The 23,430-nt window shown below is 40.1% G+C and overlaps 2 protein-coding genes across 3 annotated transcripts in view; both read right to left on the bottom strand.

Moving 5' to 3' along the window:
• LOC105936434 (probable G-protein coupled receptor 153) overlaps positions 1-2,285 on the bottom strand; it is a 31,959-nt gene extending 29,674 nt beyond the window's left edge. The window contains exon 1 of the mRNA XM_012877297.3: positions 1,743-2,285. The gene's annotated coding sequence lies outside the window, so the exon portion shown is untranslated. The remainder of the gene's footprint in view (positions 1-1,742) is intronic.
• A 9,870-nt stretch (positions 2,286-12,155) lies between these two features.
• LOC105936424 (cytosolic acyl coenzyme A thioester hydrolase) overlaps positions 12,156-23,430 on the bottom strand; it is a gene marked incomplete at its 5' end in the record, with an annotated part of 47,842 nt that continues 36,567 nt past the window's right edge. For both annotated transcript variants that reach the window (XM_036130139.1, XM_036130140.1), the window contains 1 exon segment: positions 12,156-12,706. In XM_036130139.1, coding sequence (XP_035986032.1) covers positions 12,608-12,706 — 99 coding nt within the window.

Here is a 23,430-nt window from a genome sequence, read left to right as displayed (position 1 = left end):
CAACACTCAAGAGTTCACTGTGGAAGATGAACGATCAAAGATACCAGCGGAAATGTGACAAAAGCTGCTCAGCATTGATAAGATGAGCTTGGATGCTGTAATGCCAATAAAGCTTTTTTAAGCTGGTTATTGAGAAAGGTATGAATAATTGTTGGCATGTTATTTTTTAAGTAAAACTTGTAATTTTTGAAAATGATGCTCCTTTAACATTGTTTTATTATCTTTTGAGACATATCTGTCTTGTTGATAATCAGAAACAAAAGTCTTGATTGAGTAAAAATTGATTTTTAACTAACTCTGCCATGAGTATGGTTTATTTTGGATTTAAATGTATCTTTTGTAATGGAGAACCAAAGCTGAGGTTGGGTTTAATCTCTCATAAGCTTTAACAATCTTTTATATAGGCCTGGACATTTTATGTGGAATAAAGGTCGTCTGTCTTGCAACCCTACTTGGAAATCGTCGTCACATGTCGAACACAGCCAGTACTGGGTCAACATTGCTAGCCTCTTTTTTATTATTTAGAAAGATTTTGGCTTTTAGAATGCAAGTTTTGTCCAATATATATTTTCTGCTGATGGCTGTCTTCACTGTGCCATAAGGTAAAATCAAAACTCTGGACTTTTTAGGTTTTATTGTACCGGGTTTCTTACTGATACATGTCGGAGGAGGTCATTGTGATCATTTAATAGTGCTCTGTGATTCATGGCTTTAGCTAAAGAATGGAAATGAGCAAACTCTTTCAAAATCCTATCAGGAAAACCAAACTTTACGTTCAGGCTAATCAGATTTAGTTTACTGATGGTTATCGTGTACCAAATCAAAGCTAAATGCTGAAATAAAATCCAAACGTACTTTGATAGGTGTGCACAGTCACGCAAACCAGGGTACTACATCATTTTTTACTCACTCCATTGAAAAAGCAATGTTTAAAATTGTACAGATTGCATGTCCCAACATATGCGGGAACAGTTTTGAAACGATTTATCGAGCCACTGTACGTTAGGAAATACCGTCATGATGCAGCTATGCTTGTTGTGAAAGCATGAGGTCACCTTTGAAACTTTGGTACCCACTCCACCTGAATTCAAGTTCAAAACTTCCTGAAAGGGGAGAACAATACAAACAAAACATGTGTGTACTCTGTAGGGTAGCTACACTATAATATTGCAATTAGATATCATCAAATATAGAAAAGAGATATGGATGACATTGAATATCACCAATGAACACATTTAACATAAACATAAAGTCATATCTGCACCTGCAATAACTGCTATGATTTCCTCTCTTTGCAGCTTAGTCAATAGGTGCACTACTGTATCTAGGTTACATGTCCCCTTTTATTGCTGGGTGTTCCGTCAATACTCAGCGTGGTCTGTGTAATTAGCAGTGTTCCAGCGCATACATGTATTGTGGATGACGCTCCTGATTTCCCTAACTAAACCTACGGTATGCATTGCGTGCCATTCATCTTTGGAATCAGGCCACTTCTCCATCCAAATGTGTCTCTGGTGCCGTTTGATGTAGGTCAGACCTGCAACGCAGCTCCACATTTGTGATTCAAACATTTGCGTTCATGTTCACTTTCCTCTTTCCCCCCTCATCTGAGCTGTTTGGTGCTGCTGCAGAACGCCACCTGTTCTAGGTGGAACCTCGGTGTTTCTTGTTTGTTTAACATCAATTGTGAATTAGCGGGCTAATCACCAGCGACATAATAAACTGCAAGAGTCTTATCTTACCTTCTTTTTTCTCTCTTCACGGGATGTTCAGGCTCCTAGCGGCTCATTATTCTTATTTTATTATTTTTTTTTCCACGGGAATAAAATGAGCCCGCCTGGTCTCGTCAGTTCCAAGTCCATTTAAGTGGCTTCCCGGCATTTAAATCCTCAAGCTGTAGACGGTGACGGGAGTGTCGACAGCGTCAAGTTGAGGCAACGACCTACAAAGATAAAGGAAACACACCACAGCACAGCAGCTGGAGCCAGTTACTCCTCGTCTTGCCCCTCTTTTTGTTTCATTCACGAGGGGTTGAAAAAAAAATAAGAAAAAAAATTGTCCAAAAAAAAAATGCCGTTTTGGTTTGTTTAATCTAAAAAAAAAAAAAAAAAAAAAGTCGGTTTCTCTCTGGAAATGGGCGCCGAAGGAAGCGACGGTGGGAGCGGATGAGATAATTAAAGAATAACGGACTAAATTCCTCTTTCACCCTCCGACGCAAGAGAGGCGCGCGATGGATGAGGCATGACTGATGCGCGCGCGGCCGGCAGATGAGGCGCGCTCGTGAGTCAGACGCACCGCGGCCGTGGGAGTGAACCGCAATAAGGAATAATTCATAGAAAAATACAGGGCTCTCATTTAGCTGTGGCTTTACGTTTACGTAAGCATCAGGAGCGGATCGAGCATTTGATTGTACAGAACGGACTAGAAATTGATTTTGTTTCCTATGTTGACAGAAAACCTGAGATTTAGCGGTGGCCTTTCCTGATTCTAAAACGAACTAATGCATTAAATCGTATCTTGTATCAACTGATGCATGCTCCTTCTCCATGTTATTCATGCTTCTTTTTACATGCGCCTTTCATTGACATTATATGACTTGTTATGTAAGACTCATGATTCAGTCTGAGCGGTTCTCCTCCCGCAGGGCTGAGATTGTACCCATGCAATAAAAAAAAAAATGCACATAGACCCTTAAAATGAAAAGAAAGGCAAATCAGTCCCCAGTGCATTGGTTTTTGCAACAATTATAAGGATTATTTCATTTGTTTTGGGGACGGTCTGATGAGCAGCACATGGTCTCTTGCTTCCCATTCATTAAAGGAGATGGCTTATGATACACTCAGCTACACCTGGGAGCTGCCAATGCTGCTGCACACAGTCATGTGAAGTGCCTCCTGAAAGAGGTTAGTAAATTCCCAGCTGATCCAGTTAGCACACTCAGCACATAGTGTGTAACATCCAGGAATACATTCGAACTCCCCAAATCGCATCGTGTTGTATGACAGTTCATTTTTTATTGCAGGTTTTCTTCCAAATTTCAGCACAGGCTGCAAATGTGGATTATAATATAGATTCATAGTGTTGGCATATGTTAGCTGATCCCCATTAACAACATTAAAATACACAGAACAAATAAATTACACCAAGCCTGCCATTGCATCAGTTTGTTGACCTCAGCACCAAAATCATTAAAGGGGGTGAGCTGATCGAAAAAGCACCATCTACATCATCGTAAGTTGATCCAGCGTCATATTTGTGTACTAGTATTTGAATATATTTTAGAGAAGGGGAGGAACTCCACTGGTCCACGAGTTCAAGTATCTTGGAGTGATTCTTGATTCAGCTCATACATTCAAAAGTCATGTTAAGAAAATATCTAAAACCATTAAATTCAGCCTACACAACTTCAAATATATTTGGTCATCTATCACGCTTAAGGCAGCTAGGATCTTTTTGCGTGCTATGGTGGTTTTGCATATTGAGTATTGTTTTACAAACTGGTTTCTCACAAATAAAACCACACTCAGACAAATAGATTTATTATACAGAAGAGCATAAATAATATTTGCCGGAAAACCAATTTCTTACCACTAGTGTTGGATTTTAGAAGATCACAATCTTCTTAACTTTGACGATTTTTTTTTCTTTAAATTTGCTTATATTAAAATAATCCATGGACGTGCACCCTCACCATTAAGAGAATTCATAAAACTGATATCTACTTCAGGCAGAGACACAAGGTCTGTGGTAAGAGGAGATTGTAACGTGCCTTACAGACGTACCACCTTTGGGCAGAATGTTCTTTCAGCAGAGGGCTGTAATGTCTGGAATAGTGTTTCATTCACTATAGAGGGAATGTACAACATTTAACACCTTTAGGTTTCAAATTAAAAATTGTCACAAATCAAACCAACAATGTCTTCATTCAGTCTAGGTCTCTTTCATACACATGAAACCTTGTAAATAATAAACTTTTCCTAACTATCCTTTTTATAGTTTTTGTCTTTGGAGCTGCAAGCCCTGCCGTTGCCCCAATGTCCTTTTTATGTATATGTTACCGATTAAGGTTTAAATGTTACTATATTGAACAATGGGATTCAATGCTAGATTTAATGCTAACCTCCTCATTCAGTTGAGTGAGGGAATGAGTCCAGACCTTTGACTAATGTATGTATATATTTAAGACTTTTTACGTTATATGTAAAGTATGAACTTTGAAATTTGTTGTCCGCTTTTATCTTTTACTAAATGCTTGAACTATTAATATTTGTTGGCCTTATACACCTGGTCGAGCGACAACAGCTGAAAATTAGCTTTGTAGCTAATATTGACACATTTACAGAAATGTTCATTAGGGCAAGGCAAGGCAAATTTATTTGTATAGCACATTTTAGTACAAGGACGACGCAAAGTGTTTAATGTGTACTGTCCCTGTTAAAAATAAAGAAATGAAATATGACAGGGCAACATCCAGAGTTAAGATTCATGTTATGATCCTTCTGGGTCATGGGGAGGCTATCTCCAGCGGTCAGTGGGTGAGCGGATGGGGACCACCTGAACAGGTTGCCAGTCCATCTGCAGGGTAACACAGAGACAAACTGGAAAGACAAACACTAAAACCTCAAAGGGCAATTTAGAGAGGTCAATTTACCTAACGTGTGTTTTTGAACTGTGGGAGGAAGCCTCGGGGAACCCAAACATACAGAGGAACAACACCGAACAACATTCAACCTCCATGCAGAAAGGCAACAGAGCTAACAACCGCGTCACCATGCAGCCCATACTGGGCGAAACGTCAGCTGTTCATGAAAACCTGAATTGATTATTTCATTTAATATTTGCTACAAAATAAAATGGTTACACTCAATTATGATATTGCTAATGTACCATAATTATTATTGAAACAGAACCTCTGTCATGCTGTCAAGGCCTTTGTTTGAGTTTTGTGTTGGCTTTGTATTTTGAATCTGTTTTGTTTTCTGTTCAGATTTTTAACAAGATCTTTATCTTTAGTTTATGGCGTATCTGCATTCCCTTTGTAGTATCTATTTTTCAATCATTGCCTTCAGGTTTTTTTTTCCGTCATCACTTCAGTTTCTTCATTCCCTCCCAGTTTATTGAGCCATTTATCTCTGTACAATTTCTTGCAAATCATCCTGATTACCTCTGCTTTGTCTCCTGTTATCGTCGTGTGTGACCTTTTCCAAGTTGCCTCGTACGATGTTCTTTTACGTTGCTCATGCTAATGGAGCGAACGTTTTTTTTTCACAGACACCAATTACTCTGGACAGCTTTTTAAAAAAGGTAGAATTATTTCACAAAGTCATGTTCGTCTAATACACACAACATGATTCAAAACAATTGAAGTCTCCACAGTATTGGAAATGTCCTGTGTCATCATTCATAGGTTTATATTTCCCCAGCCATGCAAGACTCTGTTTTAACCTTTTAAAGGGGTCTGTCAGTGGTATCCTATGAATACTGCCTGGTTTGATGTTAATTCTAAGTTCAATCTATTTCAGTCTGGTCCCGGACTGTTTAAAAGGAAATGCTTTTTGCTTGTTGAGCCATTTACCTCTGACCAAATCCTTTAAATATGAGAAAGGCATCTAAAAAGAATGGACTATAATGTTCCCAAATCTGTTGATAAACTTGTGAAAAATTAGAAACATCATAATGACAGAAATATAACAGCACCTCTGCAAACAAACTGTCTTTTTCAAAGAGCATCCAGGGGTGAAACATATTTTGTGTCAGGTCTTTGCAGAATTTGTATTGTTTCTTAGATAGAAGACAATGTCAAACTCAATTTTGACATGGGCCACCATTTGTCCATTTATTCACATCTTTTCATTTAGAGACAGAGTGACAAGATATCCCTCCATTGGTTTCTTGGGCGTGGGGAAAAATAATTGAGTTGTGACTCTTGGCACTATTGGTATTGAAAGTTTTAGTTACTGTCGTTTTTAAATGTTTTTTTAAAGAACTCTGGACTTTGCAGGTAAATCCCTACATTCAATGGTAACTCTTGGTCAAACATTTTGCATAAAAAAAAATTTAAAATACAATATTTGAACTGCTTTGATCATCTTTAATGTCATCTTTGATAGCTGTTGGATACTGAAAGAAATTAATTTCTACTTAGGAGTTCTTACAGTTTCAAAGAATTGCACTAAGAAAAATGATCTTGTCAAAGAAAGCTCATGACAATAGTAGATATTCTAAAATAATATGCTGGATGAGGGATGAAGACAAGAAAAACAAGTGAAAGTGTATACATTTCTTATGCCAAACACTGACACCTTTAAAGGCTGGAAGCAATTATTTGGGTAAACGTGTCTAAAACATCACTTCTGACAAAGGCAGGGCTAGATTTGAACATAATAGCTCAGCCTCAGCTGGCACTCTGTTCCTTTAAAATGTTCATTGTGAAGTTGTCGAAGTAAAATTAATCTAAAATGAGCCTCAACTGCTTGAGTAAAAGTGAAGCTGCAATGCAATTACACTGAACATTAATTAAAGGTAGCAGCCTGGCTCGCAGTAACCTCATTGTTGAGTATGATGGTGCTTGCTGTGGAGGCTTTGTATTTGTACCTAAAACTGACACACATCCTTTATTTAAACTTGACAAAGCGAGAGAGTTGGGGTTTCTAAGATGGTAGGTGACCTGGAAGTAAAAAGTAACAGAAGGCATTCCCGCCCACTGGCTCCACAGGCACCAGGCTGCCCCCACTCTCTCTATCAGCTGTACCACCTCCCATTAGATACACATATAGTAGTGTTACTCAGTGTAAGGAACACGTGGCACATGAATGTGGCTAAAATGATAGGACCAGACAGGAGTAAACAAACTGGGTAAAAATGGCATCCATGAGGGAGCTCAGGGACGAAAACCACTGCTGAACCAAAACCAGCACAAAGGCATGTTTTACGTTTGCCAAAAGAAATCTTTAAGCCTTTTGGAAAAAGAGCATCATATCTACAGTAAAAGCTGGTGTTGGCAGTACGCTGATCTGGGACACGAATGACTTGCTGCAATGCATAGTTCCAACATGTCGGAAACAGAAGTGATCTACGCCATTATACTGCCATTTTTGTAGGCAAGCGCAGCACATGGCAACCATGATCAAGGCTTCCAGACCAACAAAAAGAAACTCGTCACCAATGTGCAAGAGAACGATACATCCACAAAACTGCTGCTTTCGGGATCAACCCGGATGAGGTAGAGAACGGACATTGTTGTGAGGCGACTGTGTTGCATTTGATGCCAGTAACGAATTATCAACTTGACAACTACAATATTTTTAATGACAATCTGAAGTGTGCCAATTCAAATAATGCACAATTTTACAATATATAGGGAATTACGCAGGTAGAGCGAGTGGTTACCATGTGGAGGTTCAGTGTAGCGTAGCTATGATGTACTAAATCATGAACAAAATAGTTTATAAAAATGATCAGAGCAGATTGCTGTTTTCGATGGTTGATGCTTGCGGTCGATGTTTCCAAGCCAAACTCAGTGACATTCGGCACTCAACTCCACTTTGCTGTCCTTTGTATTTTCAGATTATTGGGATGCAGTGAAGACTGTACTTACCCTAACTGGACAGTTGGAACATCATTCCACCCAACATGAAATAACTATTGCAAGCTTTGTAAAAAAAATAATAATAAAAAAAAATAGAATAAATAGCCAAACTTACGCAGCCATTTCTAAACATGAGAACTGTGTATTGATGAAACCGTGAATGCTGCTCTTTTACCAGAAAACCCAGAAGGAGGATGTCCGGTCATCAGTCTGTGAGTTTAAAATCAAGCACAATTAGATTATGCTGCACAACAAGAATCAAAAGTACACCAGCAAGGCCACTTGTGAACTGCTACAATCCAGTTGATTTGATGTAGCATGACACAAACACTGCTGTTTCAATGTGTCTGAATTACAACATGTCTGCAAAGAAGAGACAGACAAAATTCATCCACAGGTTGCGAGAAACGCTTCATGGTAGCGGTCGCTACCAAGGGCTGCACAGTTAATGTATGTTTCGAAGGGCAATTACTTTTTTTTACAGAGGACCAGGTTGGCAGGCATACTTGTTGTTTTTCATTTGAAAATTGTATTTCATGCATACTCTGGTTGTCTTAAAGTACATTAATAGTAGTTTTACGATTACACTTAACTGACAAAGAAACGGGCTACAAAAGAAATCTGTGAAGGGGGAAATACTTTCACAGCACTGTATATATACTATATTGGGTATTACTTCCTAAGTAGTCCTTTGCGATGAAGACATTAGGCTCAGTGACAATCAATGTTCAATATTTTGTGCAGACTTAAGACACAGAGCCATTGTTTAATGCTTACTGGCTGGTGTACTGGCTGTGCTTTCCCTTCTTGCAGAACAATTTGCTCTCTGCGAAGAAAGGTTTCCGTAACGGCAACCAAATTTAGAAGTACTTCCAGTAAGGTCTGCCGTAGCTTTAAAGGAGAAAGAGTAGTACGTTGTCGTTTCAGCAAAGAAAGTACTGCTGGCTCCACTCCCAGATAACACGTGGTGCCTGAATTTAGGGCTCATTTTTCTGCTCTGTGTTCAAGGCTGGATAAAAGGCAACAACTCTTCCCTAAAAAGGCAATGTTGATTTATTTACATTAATCTAAAAATTATATTGTGTGCAGCTGTTGTGTTTAAGCATCTACAGCACCGACCAGTATATGTAAGGGAATCTTTCCCTCACACAAAGTATTGACAAACTTTTTGGATTCAAGCATACCCACACACAGCTCAGGTCGATGTGTTTTGTCTCGTATGTGTGAAAGCAGTAGTCCCCGCAGCCAGGAAACGACTGACGAAGCAATCTCTGTATGCAAGCATAACCGGGGTGGGTGAAGAAAAAAAAAATGCAAAGTCCTGCATTTCACGGCTGCATAAAATGCACGTGGTTTCCGAACACCTCGCTTGGCTGTCTGTTGTTTCCTCCGAGTTCCCTAATGGTTTTCCTTGCTGTGCAGGAGAGGAGAGTCGTTTATAAAAGCAGCCATGACAGTCTCCCTGGGGTACAGGATACAGTGGCGAATGTGCAGCTATCTCCTGATTTGGATGCAGAGGCATGAGCGGAAAAGTGAGATCAGCGTTTTGCCCTCATTCATACATTCACTCTCATTCTCTGGTGGGAAAAGCACTTTAACATGGATGCTTTCATGGGGTCACTGTCTTTAGAGTGCAAAAGTATAAACTGAAGATCGTACATGAAAGGGCATAAATTCTTTTTGTTATCCTCTAATGATGCAATCTATGATATGCACCAGCAGTTGTTCTGCTCCATGTAGAGGAAGCCAAAGAGATTGCTTCATGATAAGGTAATTTCTTCCATTTTAAGTCTATTCTTGCACATAAGTAACCATGGTTACGGTATAGTTTCTAAGCTGACACCAAGTGAAATGGCTGATAACAGTATTGGACATTGGAAATGATGAGAATGGTTTTTCAGGCACGCTTGCCCGTGCACACAGTATGTTGTGCATAATGCGAATGCTTTCCAATTAGGTCACATTTCTTGGAGGTCTTGTCTTGCCATATGAAAAGCATCCTGTCATCTCTACATTGTGTCTTCCCTTGCTGTGCACTTCTCCCACAAGACGCCTGCGACTCACTGGAGTTAAAAATAGATGTCTCCCCCCGGTGCAGCTTGGCCCTAACTTTATTTTGGTAAGGGGAAATGAAAAGCACATATACTGATCGGGCTGCAGGGACAGAAGGAAAAACAATAACCTTCAAGATCCAATGACAAGCCAGTCTGTGTCCACACACGAGGAAGGGGATTGAGAAGCCCAAATGAAAAAGGCGTTGGCCATGATTAAACCTGTGTTGCAATATATGTTGGTTTCCAATTTTGGAAAAAAAAATTAACCAAAAGGGAAAAGCTATGTGTGGAAAAGCTAAGTATATCCAAGCTACTTCCATAGGATTTAATAAGGGACGTAACCATGTGCTGCTGGTTAAATACGCTCATTTAACTGAACACCAGCAAGTGTCACCCCTTCTATTAAAGCAGAAGTTTGTCCAGTTATTTGGTCAGGAATAACATAGGTGTATGTTAACACCATGGCAAGCTATATGGAAAGACATCAGCGGTGACTTTAAAGAAGCAACTCAATCTTGAGTCCATTATTATACGGTGACAAACATTATTCACAAGGGGTAAATGTTGCAGACACTTGTCAGTCTGGACGCCCCTTTAAATCTCCCCAAAGTGCAAAGCTCAGAGACTGCAAAACCCAAAAAAAAACAAAAGTAATCTCAGACTTTACAGGCCTCGGCTAGCATGTCAAATATTACAGTTCACGATTAGTAAACATCTGAACAGGTATAGCTTGTTTGAAAGGGTTGCTGAGAGAAGGCTGTCCTCTTCCACAAAGAATATTGCAGCACAGCTTTGAAGGGTTTTCCTCTGAAATACCAAGATCTCGTCATGAGATCTCACGATGTGGGAACATCACATTTCTTGTTGAGGTGATGGTTATCCTGCTAGTTGCGGTCAGAAAAGTTGTAACAGGCTCCAAGTAATCCTAAATCGTGTGTTTGGCAGCATTTTGGGTTTCCGGTAGAAACAATAATTGGCAGCAGAGTGACGGACAAGACACAAACGAAATGTAAGCACTGCAACAAAAAAAAGCACACAAAAAATAAATAAAATACCGTACACTGTGGCTAACACTAGCACAATTCAAAGACACCTTTAGGACCTCAGGACTGACACTTGCGTAGCAATGGTCTATAGACAGAGGACACCAACAGAGAAATGTTTGCCTATGATGAACAGCACCGTCTTTTGCTAAAAATCAAACCCAGCCCATCCGTGTGAACTGTCAGGCATGGTGGTGGAGGGGTGATGGTTTGGGCTTGTTGCCTGGGACCCATGTGTCATTAAATTGATAATGAACTCCTCCGCATATACCTAACACTCTTCAGAGTCACAAGTGAGGCCATCTGTCCAACAGCCGATGCTTGGCCCAAACTAGATGGTGGACAAAAGACAAAGTCTGGACAAATGCCCTCAAACCATGTTGATTTCATGCAAGGATTGAAAGAAGAGTGGACCAAAAAAAAATCCTCTGTCACAATGTGAGAAACTAAGGTCTTTGCTCACTCTGGGTACTTTTTAAACTTCACTTGATGTTTAATGAAACTGCGGCAGCACAAACTGGAATAACGTATTAAAAAAAAGGACTACGCTGCTGTTGTGGTTTTCAGCACAGAGGTGCACAACGGACCTGTATGTCTTCATTTCTAATAATCCCCTGATATCAAATTCACATGTACAGCACAGACGGAGTTTTTCTTCCTAAAATATGTTTGCATGTGGACAGGCAGTGCAAACATTTTATTTTTGCAAAATACTGATGTTCATTTGGAGACACACAAAGAGTTTATGGCTAAAGGTGGTTCTACAACCTATTAAAATTTGAATGTACTCAGTTTTGCACACATAGCTTTTTCATTTTGGCTTCTTTAATAAATAATGACTATGTTGAATGTGTTTTTTTATACAATCCAGATCTGATATAAGTGATTGTAGGACCTGGCAACTACTTGATCATTGGTTGTGTTCTGAGACAAAGGCCTTAGAATAGAAAGAGGTATACTTGCATTTGACTGAGACTGTATACTGTCCTTTCACTGGAAGGATAATTCAGCTCTGACACTGTCACATGGACATGGACTCTTCTCTTGAATAATTAATGTCCTGATCTTACCTTCTGCACTCAGTGATTTAATAGGAATATTTTTTTTTTTTCCCATCAGGCAGAATACAATCTTCATATCTCATCTGCGCAAACTGAGAGCGAGGCGGGCAGATGATGGGACAGAAGAAGAGCCATACGGATAAATTGAGTAAATGAGCAAGAAGGCGACGTTGTGAGGAGATGGAGACGGACGCGCACATGACAGGGGCTGAAGTCAGAGTGTGACAGACATATGCCGAGGAGGAGACAGAGGAGGAAGGAGGAGGTAGGGAGAGATACTGGGTGAGTCAAAACCCCTGAGCTCCAGTGAATTCTCTGAAAAAGACACAGTGCTGAAAAGATGTCTGGATGTGCCCTCTCTGCCAAGACATGCCTAAGACAATGACATAATTCTCATCAAACAAGCAAGGACACGGTGAAAGAGCCTCCGACTCGCGCATGGCTCTTTAATTTATTATTATTCACTCACTTATTCATCATTTCCCTTGCACTCTCAGTATCACTCTGCGCTGACATCAAAGGCAAATCAGTATAGTTAGAGATATTCCTGCAAAGCAACACAGTATTTCTACAATGTCACTATTAGTTAACACCAACGGTGATAAGGAATACTTTTACATACAGTACGGTAATAAAACTCTCCCTTAACTCAAAAAAAAAAAAGTGCCATTACTTTTACATCGATATTGCACAGATGTTTACAAGAATACTTTGGTGAGTAGCGCTGCTGGAAAAACAGGGTCACAGAATGCGGTTTGACAGGCTACAATAAGAGAGAGGCATAAACGCCTTGGTGCTGCGTATATACTGTGCGGGATAAATAAAACGGTTTCAGCTGTTTGAGTCGGTGGAGCCACAGGGTCACTGCTGGCGCTCCTTTTCTGCAAGTCTCTTCGCCTTGCTCTGGAGGTAACGTGCCTTGCCCTCTTCGAAACGTCTCTGCTCCTCCTCTCCTTCAATCTGAGGAGAAAAGCAAAAGTAAAAAAAAAAAAAAGAGAAAAAGATTTGTTTTGAGATGCATTCGTAACCTTCATAACTCTGCACTGGAATGCTTCCTCTGCTGTAACATTAGGCAAGGGCATGAAGCTCTGATCTAATTTACCGTCCCTGCGCTTTGTAATCACCATTCATCATGTCGGCGAACGAAGCGGTCTTCCTGCGTTACACACAGAAAGTTTCCAGAGGACATTTGCAGAACATCAACACTTCGGACGCACTTGAAGGCATTTCAGTAAGTTTCTAGGCAGCAGTGACGTATTAAACAGATGGCAATACTGCGGGAAGACGGGGATTAACTCAGATAAGCTAGACGTATCTCCATCTTTTAATATGTTAACATTATTCTAAACGTAAATTAAGAATGACTGTTTAGTTTAAGTGCCACAATATCTTCCTGCAAAGAAAACAGACCATGGTTTTAAACATTTCACACCCAAGACAATCTAATACATGAGGCGTAACCCCTTGAATCACTAATATTATTTATTTTTTTAACCCTCTTTTAGCTCTACAGGCACATCTCTTTTGTAGTACCTAAAGTAACTTTGGACGTCTAAAGGAGGAAATTCTCCCTCTTTAAATCCTCCTTCGGAAAATAGATCAAGCTATTTGATGGAGAGCATCTGCAAACAGCAATTTTGATAAGTTGCTGCAAACTCTGAATAACATTCAAATCTGAGCCAGTGAACAGGGCCACTCTGTACCACGGAAATACTCACAATATTTTCACTGTAGCTCTGTCGGGTATGTTTAGAGGGGATCGCACCCTGGGAGTGGAACATGTGGTCGATTCACGTGCTTCAATTTTGGCCTTTACCATAGAGTATATGTGAACCTCTGAACTGTACAGAGACAGAACAGATAAGTGGATTCTGGCCTTGGATAGTTTGATCAGATGCTTTGATGCTCCTGAGTAGAAAAGAATTGCTTGGCTGACTGATAGAAAACAACAGGGGCACGTAGGGCTGGACAATATAGAAAAAAAGCATATTGATAAAATAGAAATCATATTGATCGATATCGATAATTATCTAAAAATTTTAAATATACATTTTAAATGCAGCTCTGGCCATTTATGCTGTTGCTTAATGACCTATTTTTAAATAAATGGATTCAAGCACAACCCTTTATTCAACCATCTTTTTACAAAAACTGTAAGTGTTAAAAAAGAAAAAAGAACACGTGCTCTCTGACCTATCTGAAGGCTGATGGAGCTTTCCTGGGTTTGTGATTGGTTGGGAGGATACAATGACTGTAGTATTAACCTACATGATAGGCTAAAATGCACTGTTCTTTTATTTAACTTTTTATTGACCCCTGTTTTTTATATTGAACCATACGTCTATCGATCGATATATATCGTTATTGAATTATCGTCCAGCCCTAGGGACACGTTTTGTTTTGAAAGGTGTCTGTAGCTGCTGCTGTGTGTTGACTATAAGCGCAGGTTTTCTTCTCGGATTCCCCCATGTTTAACTAACCAGCTTCTCTGTCTCGGCTAAAGGCAAGCATTTCTCATCACATTTCTCTTTGGCAATGGTGTGTTCAAGGTGATGTGACATGTTAGTTGCCTTCCACACATTGTGCTTTGCACGTAGGACAAATAATTACATTTTTGTGCAGCTTCTTCCACGTATTGCCTGTTCCCCCACATGACTTGTGACACATCGGAAACAGAACTTCTTTAAGTTTTCTTTGTTAAAAGTTTTCTTTTGACAATGGTGTCCTTCATGCAACTCTTCCACAACGATCAGATATGTGGCGTGAGCTACTAATCATTGCCCTGTTGACAGATTTTCACACCTGAGCAGTGGATTTCTGCAGCTGCTCCAGTGTTAGCCTGACCCTCTTGGCTGCTTCTTTGATTAACGTTGACGAGTCCTGTAGCTCTAACTACTCTGAGGAATGAATTTCATACCCGGGAGACTGTATCTTCATATAAACGACAGTAGGGTGGTAAAAAAAACAACACTGTGGCACAACACCTAGCAGGTACAAGTCACTTGGGATCATGACTGAAACGCGATGAAAATGCGAGCTCCAAAAACAAAGACCAGCGGGAATATATTATCAGAGAACAGGTTGAGGAGAAGACAGCTGTAGTTTTGGTTTGTTTGCTGTACGCCCGTTATATAATCGTCAACATATTGCTCAGCCAGTTATGCTTCCACCATTCAGCTGAAAGTAACGGATTATTCCAGTTTGTTGAGTTTCAAAAAAAAAGATGAAGACCAAGTTTCAACGCGGTTCAGCATGCTAAACAAATGCACACCATCAGACATGTTGCCCATTCGTTCCTTGTTTAACGAACTAAACCTCTAGTGCATTCTTGCAATCAGTGCCTGCAGATGAGTGTTTATCACTTCACAAGACAGCATGAACTCAAATTGTGTAAAGTAATTAAAAAAAACAGATAAGGAATACAGCACCTATCTAAGTAGTGGTAGTGACAGGTTTCACTTTTCAGGCTGAGGTGAAAAAGAGGGAGGCGGGAGGACTAAGACAGACTGGAGAAAGAAACTGTTTGCCGTTATTTGTTTGTGTTGCCCATGAAGTTGCTCTGAAAGATCAATGTCACAACGTTGCCTCATAGCATGAGCTCAACTAGCATGTGACATCCTTCAGCATTTCTTTTTATATGTACAGGAAAGTCATGTCTAAGACCATATGACTAGTGCAAGTGTATGTAGTAGCAGGATTTGTTGCACCAATGAATGGACCATATGATGGTCCAGATAGTACATAAAAGAAACAGAAACTAATAAAAAAATATTGTGACATTTGTCAGGGATGTAGCAGCAACCAAAAAAAAAAAATACCTTTTATATGTACAGAAACATTATGTGAAAGACAATATGAATAGTGCAAGTATGTGTGGCAGCAGGATGTATTGCAACAATGAATGGACTGTTTAAGAGTGCAGATAGTAGATTTAATGCAAGAGTTTACAGGGACGATGTAAAGTCAACAGGCAAAGTTACCAGTCTCAGGTATGCTATGGTTTAAGTTATACTTTCAAAACCATTCCAGCACACTGCTTTGAAAGTTTACATTTCATTCATTATCCATCAATAGCTTCATTACTTCATTCACTCATTGACTGAATCATTATTTGTAACATATACCCTCTGGAATGGTTTCAAAAAAGATGTCCAAATTTAACTGTGAGCAAAACTGTCCTGTAGGATGCTCTCTGTCTCTGGGGTCCAGCATTTGACTTATTTAGTAATGTAGGAAATGTATGCAGAAATAGAGAAATATGGTCAAAGTTTCCATAGAAGGGACTGTACACCGCTCTGCACGCAACTCATATGTTACTGTAAGCATGATCCAGCTATCACGGAAAGGAATGTCAGTGTATTGATAGTATTTAGGCAAAATACTACTGCTGATTAAAGTCAGCAGTGACTATAAACACAGCAACGGCATGAGCTGTCTCTAGCATGCTGATGCAGCCCTACAATTTGTCGAGGGCTGTTGGGGAGCTCTGACTGGGGGCAAACAGCAGATAAAACTCAGCATTAAAATCCCTCGGCAGAGGACGGTAGTGTGTTTTCCCTGTGTTTGAATAACTGCAGGTCCACACTCTTGTACAGGAACTAATACTCTTCTTTTATTATTTCAGCCAAATACTCTGTTTGCACATACTCTGAGGCTGTAAAGTTTTTTTTATTAATAAATAATAATAATAATCTGTATTATCATTGCAACATACAGTACATTTCAATGAAAGTTGTCCTCTGCTTTTAACCCATCCCCTAGGGGAGCAGTGGGCTGCCACTGTGCGGCGCCCGGGAAGCATTCTGGGGCTAAGGGTCTTGCTCAGGGACCCAGAGTGGCAGTCTGTGGGAGTTGAACCTTGCAGCCTCTCCGGTAAGCAAGTGCCCTGCTCTCCAACTACTACACCAATATACACAACACCTCTGGTTAGTATTCCCAGGTATTTCAAAATAAGAGTTTCCTTTCAGGAATATAACCAGACATTAGATATAACCATCATTTCAACGTTAAAAACCCGATATCTGGGGAAAAGTGCTTAAAAAACAGTTTGTGTGTCCCCGCACTGTGACTAGTTGATGAACACACGCACCCCTCCCTTTGGTCCTGTCTGCTTGGTGTACGGAGTGTGTTTGTACCTGTATCGCACCTTATCTGAGAGCAATGTCTCTGTGAAAATATAACCGTATAAGCATGAATATGAGCTCATCTTTCTCGGCTCTTAGTTTGTCCGGTTTATTCTCAAGAGAGAGCTGGTTTGCTTGCAGGAGGCTGGGTAGCAGTCATCAGCTAGTTCAGGCTTTTAGCCTAGCATGCAGGTCTGCCCCCTTGCCTGGTTTGTGGCACCATCTCTGGAGTACACTCCTGGGTTCTGCCTGTTTGCTCGAGTTCGGTCCAATCCCAGAAAGAAAGTCTTGGGTTCGACTCCCTGCCTGGGGTTTCTCTGCATGGAGTTTGCATGTCCTCCCCCATGCAGAAAGGGGTTCTTATAATCCCCCTTGTATTGCAAAAAAAGTATCCTACTTAAAGATGTGGCACACTATTGCCTATATAAATAGTGGCCAAGTCTGTTACACCCTGCCTTTTCTGAAATGGATTCAATTTAGTGTCGTTAGCACATACATGAATATGTAAGCATCTTTGCATATTCATGAATAAGGTATGCTGAAGACCTTACATTCATAATTAATAGGCCTCTCCAGATTCATAGGCATTGCTTCAGTCAGAACAAACAGCACTGTGGTCTCTGTGTCCTTCTTTGGATTGCTAGAGTCTCTGGTGTGAGTGCACCCGTTAACCCATTAGTAGCTCTTTTTGATTGGAGGCATCTAAAAGTAAATGTGAGTCGTCTCGTTTGGACAACATGAGGTTGCCATGAGAACTGGGGTTGTTTTTGTGTCAGAGGAGGCTAGTTGAGTCTCTGCCAACGAAGAAAGAGGAAGATGGGAAGGAAGGGTGAAGAGGATGAAAAAAAAGAGGAAAGTGAGGATGGAAGGAGAAAGAGAGGGGGTGGGAAACATGAATAGAGGCAAGAATACTGAAAGCTGCAGGAAGGACAGACGAAGAGAAAATAAAAGGGATAAAGGAAATAAAAAAGAACTAAACCTGCTGCTAGTTCAATGGGCATGAATGAACTTACCTTATTCATTAGACATCAGCAGCCAGCCTCTTACCACTTGCAGAGGAAGTACTAACGCTTTCGGTTTACGAGGACATTTTAAATTCATAAAAAAAATACAGGTCAAAGATGCTTGCGGGTATTTTTATTTATTTCAAAACTGGCCAAACACACACACACACACATATATAAAAATATATATAATTTCAGTACTTTTCAAGGGTACTGCTGCGAAGGCAGTCCCCTGAAGTCCTCCCTGCTCACGCTGTCCTCATGCCCCACTTCAGCGTTACCAGCAGTGCACGCACATTATCACAACCCCCCACATACCTACTCTCGCACAGTCCCTCACCCCCCTGTTGAGCTATAAAAGGAAAATCTAAAGATAGTAAACGCGGCAAGCTCACTGGAGAGACACCATGGATTTGAGAATGAGGGGGGAAAAGCACCTGCAGTTAAAAATAGCCGAGGCAGGCCTTTCGATCAGGCTATTTATAGAACAACTGGTTCAAAAATCGCCACGGTGCCATAAAATTTTTATTAGGGATGATCTGACAATTGCTTTGAGCTTCCAGGGTCTGTTATAGTTATGGCGAAGGGAATTCAGTGGGAAAAAAGAAAATCTAATGCTTAGGCTAATAAAGATATAATGAAGCTGATCAAAGTCTTGAATGGGAAATATTTTTCTGTGCAAGGCATGCATAATTAAAGTCAGATAATACACCGAGGTTCTTAATAAGTGACCTCTCCACGTTATTTGATTCTTTCATTGGACACTGCAGGAAATTAAGGTATTTCCAATTGGTTCAACTCAGGGTTTAGCTCATTTCAGTTTTTAATGTGAGCTTGCTGAGGGGAGAGTATTGCATGATCTAAAGAAAGAGCAAAAACTGAGGCTTTCATAAAGATGATGCTGCAAAGAGTTCTTTAAAAGATACAAGACTACAATAAAAGCAGTGACAAACAACTGGGAAATGTACGCATGCAGTAACAGAGGAGGATGCCTTGAGGCATTGAGGGGAGAAAAAGTCCCCTCGCATGATCATTTTAGGCAAAAAAAAACATCTTTTGAGATAAATACATTCACACAAATATTTTGGTTTCGTTCCTTTTTAAATAATTTTTTTGCTTGCAGTGCAACAGAAAAATTTACTGCTGATACAAAAATCCTGACCTTCGAAAACCAACAACTACATGTTGTCTGTGTTGTCTTTGTCCTGCAAATCTAAAAAAAAAAAAAAAAAGAATAAAAGGGAAATGTTATGCAAAGTGCTCCACAGCTTCGCACAACAGAGTCACAAACAATGGAAACGCTTCAGAGTTAAAAGGGGAGTTCAGATAATTGTATAGCTAAATAATTATGGTGGTGGCAGGCCACTTCTCACCACTTTTCAAACCCAGTTCCACTTAAGCTCTAGTTTATGGCAGAAGCAAAAAGGCGATAACCTGAGTAAGCAACTTGACCTTTCCAATAATCATTTTTATGTTTTTTGCTTGCCTACCCCGATCTTAGCCGATTCCAGTTTCTCTTTAAGAACCGGAAATAAAACAACAATGTTTTTTATTTTATTTTCTTAACCCTAAAAAAAACTCAACTGTCTAAGTAATAAAATGTTTATGGCGAAGTAAAACTATTCGTCAAACAGGTCAAAGTTATAGAGCCGTCTCTCTGTATCGTTACATATCAACACAGTAAAATCCTTGCAGTAAAACCCAAGTATAAAGAATTACAGCATTACTGCTTTATAACACGTATAAGTCATTAACTTTCATGGGTATTTTTTCTCTGCACACCTCAAAATGTAAAGCGCCGTATCACAATTTTATGTTTTCTACAAGACAATTTTTAGATAAATAGAAGATAACTTGATATTCGATGAATTACTATTATGTGTTACATTATACGTTCCAATTTATTTATTCCAACTATAAGGGAGCCTGAAAAAGTATTTCCTTAATTGGTCATTAACATTTATCTTGGGACCAGAGGCAATATCACACCATGTGTGTGAGAGAGCAGTTGCTGTTACAGATGTCAAACGGCCTTTAACATCGTGTAACAGCTTTTAGCACAATGAACCCAAACAGCCTGGCTAGCACATTTAGCACAGCTAGCATGACTAATTGTAGATATCTGTCCACGTGTATACTTTCTGTAGAGTAAGTAAAATCTTACCTTCATATTGAGATTTTTCAAAAACATCTCTTAATCTGGCATGTTTCACCACAGATAGTAACTAAGTCATCAAAAATTAAAAACGGACAAACTTCACTTTAAATTATTCATCTTCCTGTTATCTGCTGATGTCTAACTGTCTGCAGTGGCAGCCTGGTTGGACAAGTAAAATATGCACTTTCCCTTTTAAATGGCTCCCTCTGGCTCAGTAACAACTTCAACACCGAAGTGAGTTGTTGTCGGAGTGACTTAGCATTGCTTATGTATGGTATTTTCACTAATTGGGAAAGAAATTATCAGGTCTTTAGTTTCCAACTGGTTGATAAAATTGATTCACTGCAGTCAACCTGCCGCTTTCTGGGAGCACCTTTTACAATCTTCTCACCTTTCTTATAGGAGCTTTAATGCACTGAAAGAGAGTTGATGAGAGTCAGCTCCTCTTAGTCTGATTTAAAGGTCCGCGACCGGACAAGAGTGTCAGGGGTCAGTCTCTGCCTCCAGGGGGAAGTTTAAGCATCTTGGTTTCTTGTTCACAAGAGATGGTAGGATGGAACGAGAGATGGACAGACAGACAGAAAGCTCTAGATGTACCGGGCTGTCTACGTTCCGGGCATCACTTGTGGTCCTGCGGTATGATTGATAACCGAAAGAACAACATCCCAGATACTGGCGGCCAAAATGAGCTTCCTCTGAAGGGTGGCCTGGCTCAGCCTTAGAGACAGGGTGAGACAGGGTGCAATCTGGGGGGAGCAAGTAGATCCCATGCTTCTCCGCATCGAAAGGGGCCTACACAGGTGATCCCACCTGTGTTGGCCTCTTTAAGCGGTACCTGGGTACCACCTGTGTTGGTACCCAGGTACCGCTTTCCCATGCTGGAAAGCGGTACCTGGTCCTCAAGTACCGCTTTCCAGCATGTTTTAGACGCGTCTCTGTTTCAGCTCTCCTGATTCTGATGACTGCATGACCTCCTCTGCATGCCATCAAGTGCTACAGACTCCTCTTAATCATCCATTCGTTTAAGTCAAGTGTGTGGCAGCAAGGAGACGCCTAAAACACGCAGGACGGGGGTTCTGGAGGACGAGGGTTAGGAACCACTGCCCTCTGTTTATGACCTTTAAAATGTGACTATAACAGTTATGCTAGGAAACTCAAGCCAGACTCCTTAAATAGCCAGACATGAGTTTAGAGGTCAATAATCAATCCCTATTAACACTAGAAGAAAACCGTGGGGCTATCAGGTGTCATATTACCGGGAAACTAAATCCATACGGGAGATTTTATTATGTAGGGTCAATATCTTAGGTTTAAAGTGCAAGGGGAAACAAAGAGGAATCCACGTGAAAGTTGAGTCCAGTAAGGAAGGTTGTTTAAACCAGCTAAATTAACTGGCTTAACAATAAACCGGCCAACCAGAATTCTAAGCAAATGGATTTAAACCAATCACTGCAGTTGTATAGCAGTGGAAAAAAAATGTATTGCACCATTAATCATTAGTGCAAATGCAATGAACCAAAAAGTGATTGGCATAAAAAGCTAACTTTAAACATGAAAGTTTTTCAGTATGATCACAAAACTATCAGAAACCATAGAGCTGGATAACAGGTTCCGGTCTTGTAAACACTGTAATACTTCAACATCCCAGTAACAAATGACAGGCTAAAATCATACTAGTAGCTGTACGGTTGCAGGCAGTAGTCCATTTACCCCTAATCGCAGGGTTGGCAGCTCAACCTCTGTCGTCTTCAGAGAGCCGTGTGACATTAACCACTTCTAATTGGGACGTGGAGCTGGGTGGACTATGCAGCAAACTAAGATATACTGTAGGTGCTGCAGCTAAGAGTGGTATAAAAGTTAGGAAAAGGGAAACATATATTCATTGTAACGTTATAATAAATAATACATTATGTTGCATTTTGACAAAAACTCTTTCTTTGGTATTTGTTGCAAATCAGCGCACTTGCATCACTTGGCTCCATCACCAGCGGGTCAAGTCAATGGAAGCATTTCGTCTATTTTTAGTGGTTACAAAAAAAAAAAAAAATCTAAGGTTAGTGTGCACCATATAAGAAGTGGCCAGTTCCCGTGCTGACCAGCTGCTGGCTATAAAACACTTAGTTCAACCAGCCATACAGTCAAGCTTTAAGTGAGGAGGAAGTTCTTGTCCTGTAAGGCTTTTTTTTTCTCTCTTTTGCACAAAAACAGGAAAAGCCTTTGTGTTTAATGGCATGCTAAATGGTTCAGAAAAAGTCTACACTGCTATAAACAAAGCGAAAAATACCCTCATTTTTTTTTTTTTTTTTTTTTTAGTATTTGCAATTTATCTTCTTCAGAATTCAAACCAATAAATGTTTTAGGATGATAATTTTCACATTATAGCAGTAGCGATACTAGGTGAAATGAAATCAGAGGAAACAGCAGGGATGTTTGTCATTATTCGCCCTGCTTGCTGTCATCCACGGTTTCAGGCAAATCAATGTCTTTACTGCATTTTTATCCCTTGTGGCCCTCTCATCACTCTTAAAGGAAGCGGGGATATTAATTTGTTTGACAGGTCATGTGACGCCTCTCCTCTATAAACCGACCATCCAGACATGTGCATAGTTTTTTCCCCTGCTGATTGAAGCTAAATGCGTGCTCCCTCATTTTGAGTCAACCTCATCCCATGTTTAAGCCCACATTTAACAGCGAGCTGGAAATAGCACAGAGGGAGCTTCGGCGTTCGTCTCTCGCTCGTTTGTGCTCAGTGATCTGTTCACACGAAGCAAAGGCTCACACGCACAGATCTGCACATGCTAAAGCTTCTTCCTTATACTCAGAGTACGGCCGTCTCTATATTCCTCCTCTTCTTGAGCTGCAATGTTACATCATTTTTTTAATACTTTTTTAAAACAAAGTCGAGTTTTTTCTGTGAGTGGCCCTTTTTTCATTCAACCGAACCGAGCAGGGCATTTACAACGACTCCAATCATCACTGAAATCCCCAAGTATTAAAATCCATGCAGCAAGCTGCCCCGTTTGAGATGGAAAACCTGGTAATGAATGCACAGAGGTGGAGGCAGACAATGGCCGAACCAAAGGGCCGGTTTTGTGAAATGGAAATAGGAAGAACGATAGGAGCTTTTGAAAAGGCCAACCTGCAGGAGACACGTGTGATGATCATTCCTATCTGGCTGATGCATCATCAGGGACGGATGTTGTGGAGACAAGCACGTCATATTTTGTAAAGGGCAAATATCATGGTCTATAGCTGTAAAGTATGAAAATCCTAAAAAAATATTAATCGATCACCGTTGGCCTGTCTAGGTTGTTTTTTAAAGCTGATAAGTAATTTTATCAAAACAAAAACAACCTTTGAATTCATGTAAAAAAAAAGCTTCACTATATATGGATAATT

Source organism: Fundulus heteroclitus, unplaced genomic scaffold (genome assembly GCF_011125445.2).
Source record: "Fundulus heteroclitus isolate FHET01 unplaced genomic scaffold, MU-UCD_Fhet_4.1 scaffold_280, whole genome shotgun sequence".
Taxonomy (NCBI): Eukaryota; Metazoa; Chordata; class Actinopteri; order Cyprinodontiformes; family Fundulidae; genus Fundulus; species Fundulus heteroclitus.
Note: the sequence above shows the minus strand (reverse complement) of the source record. Positions and strands in the feature narration are given on the sequence as shown.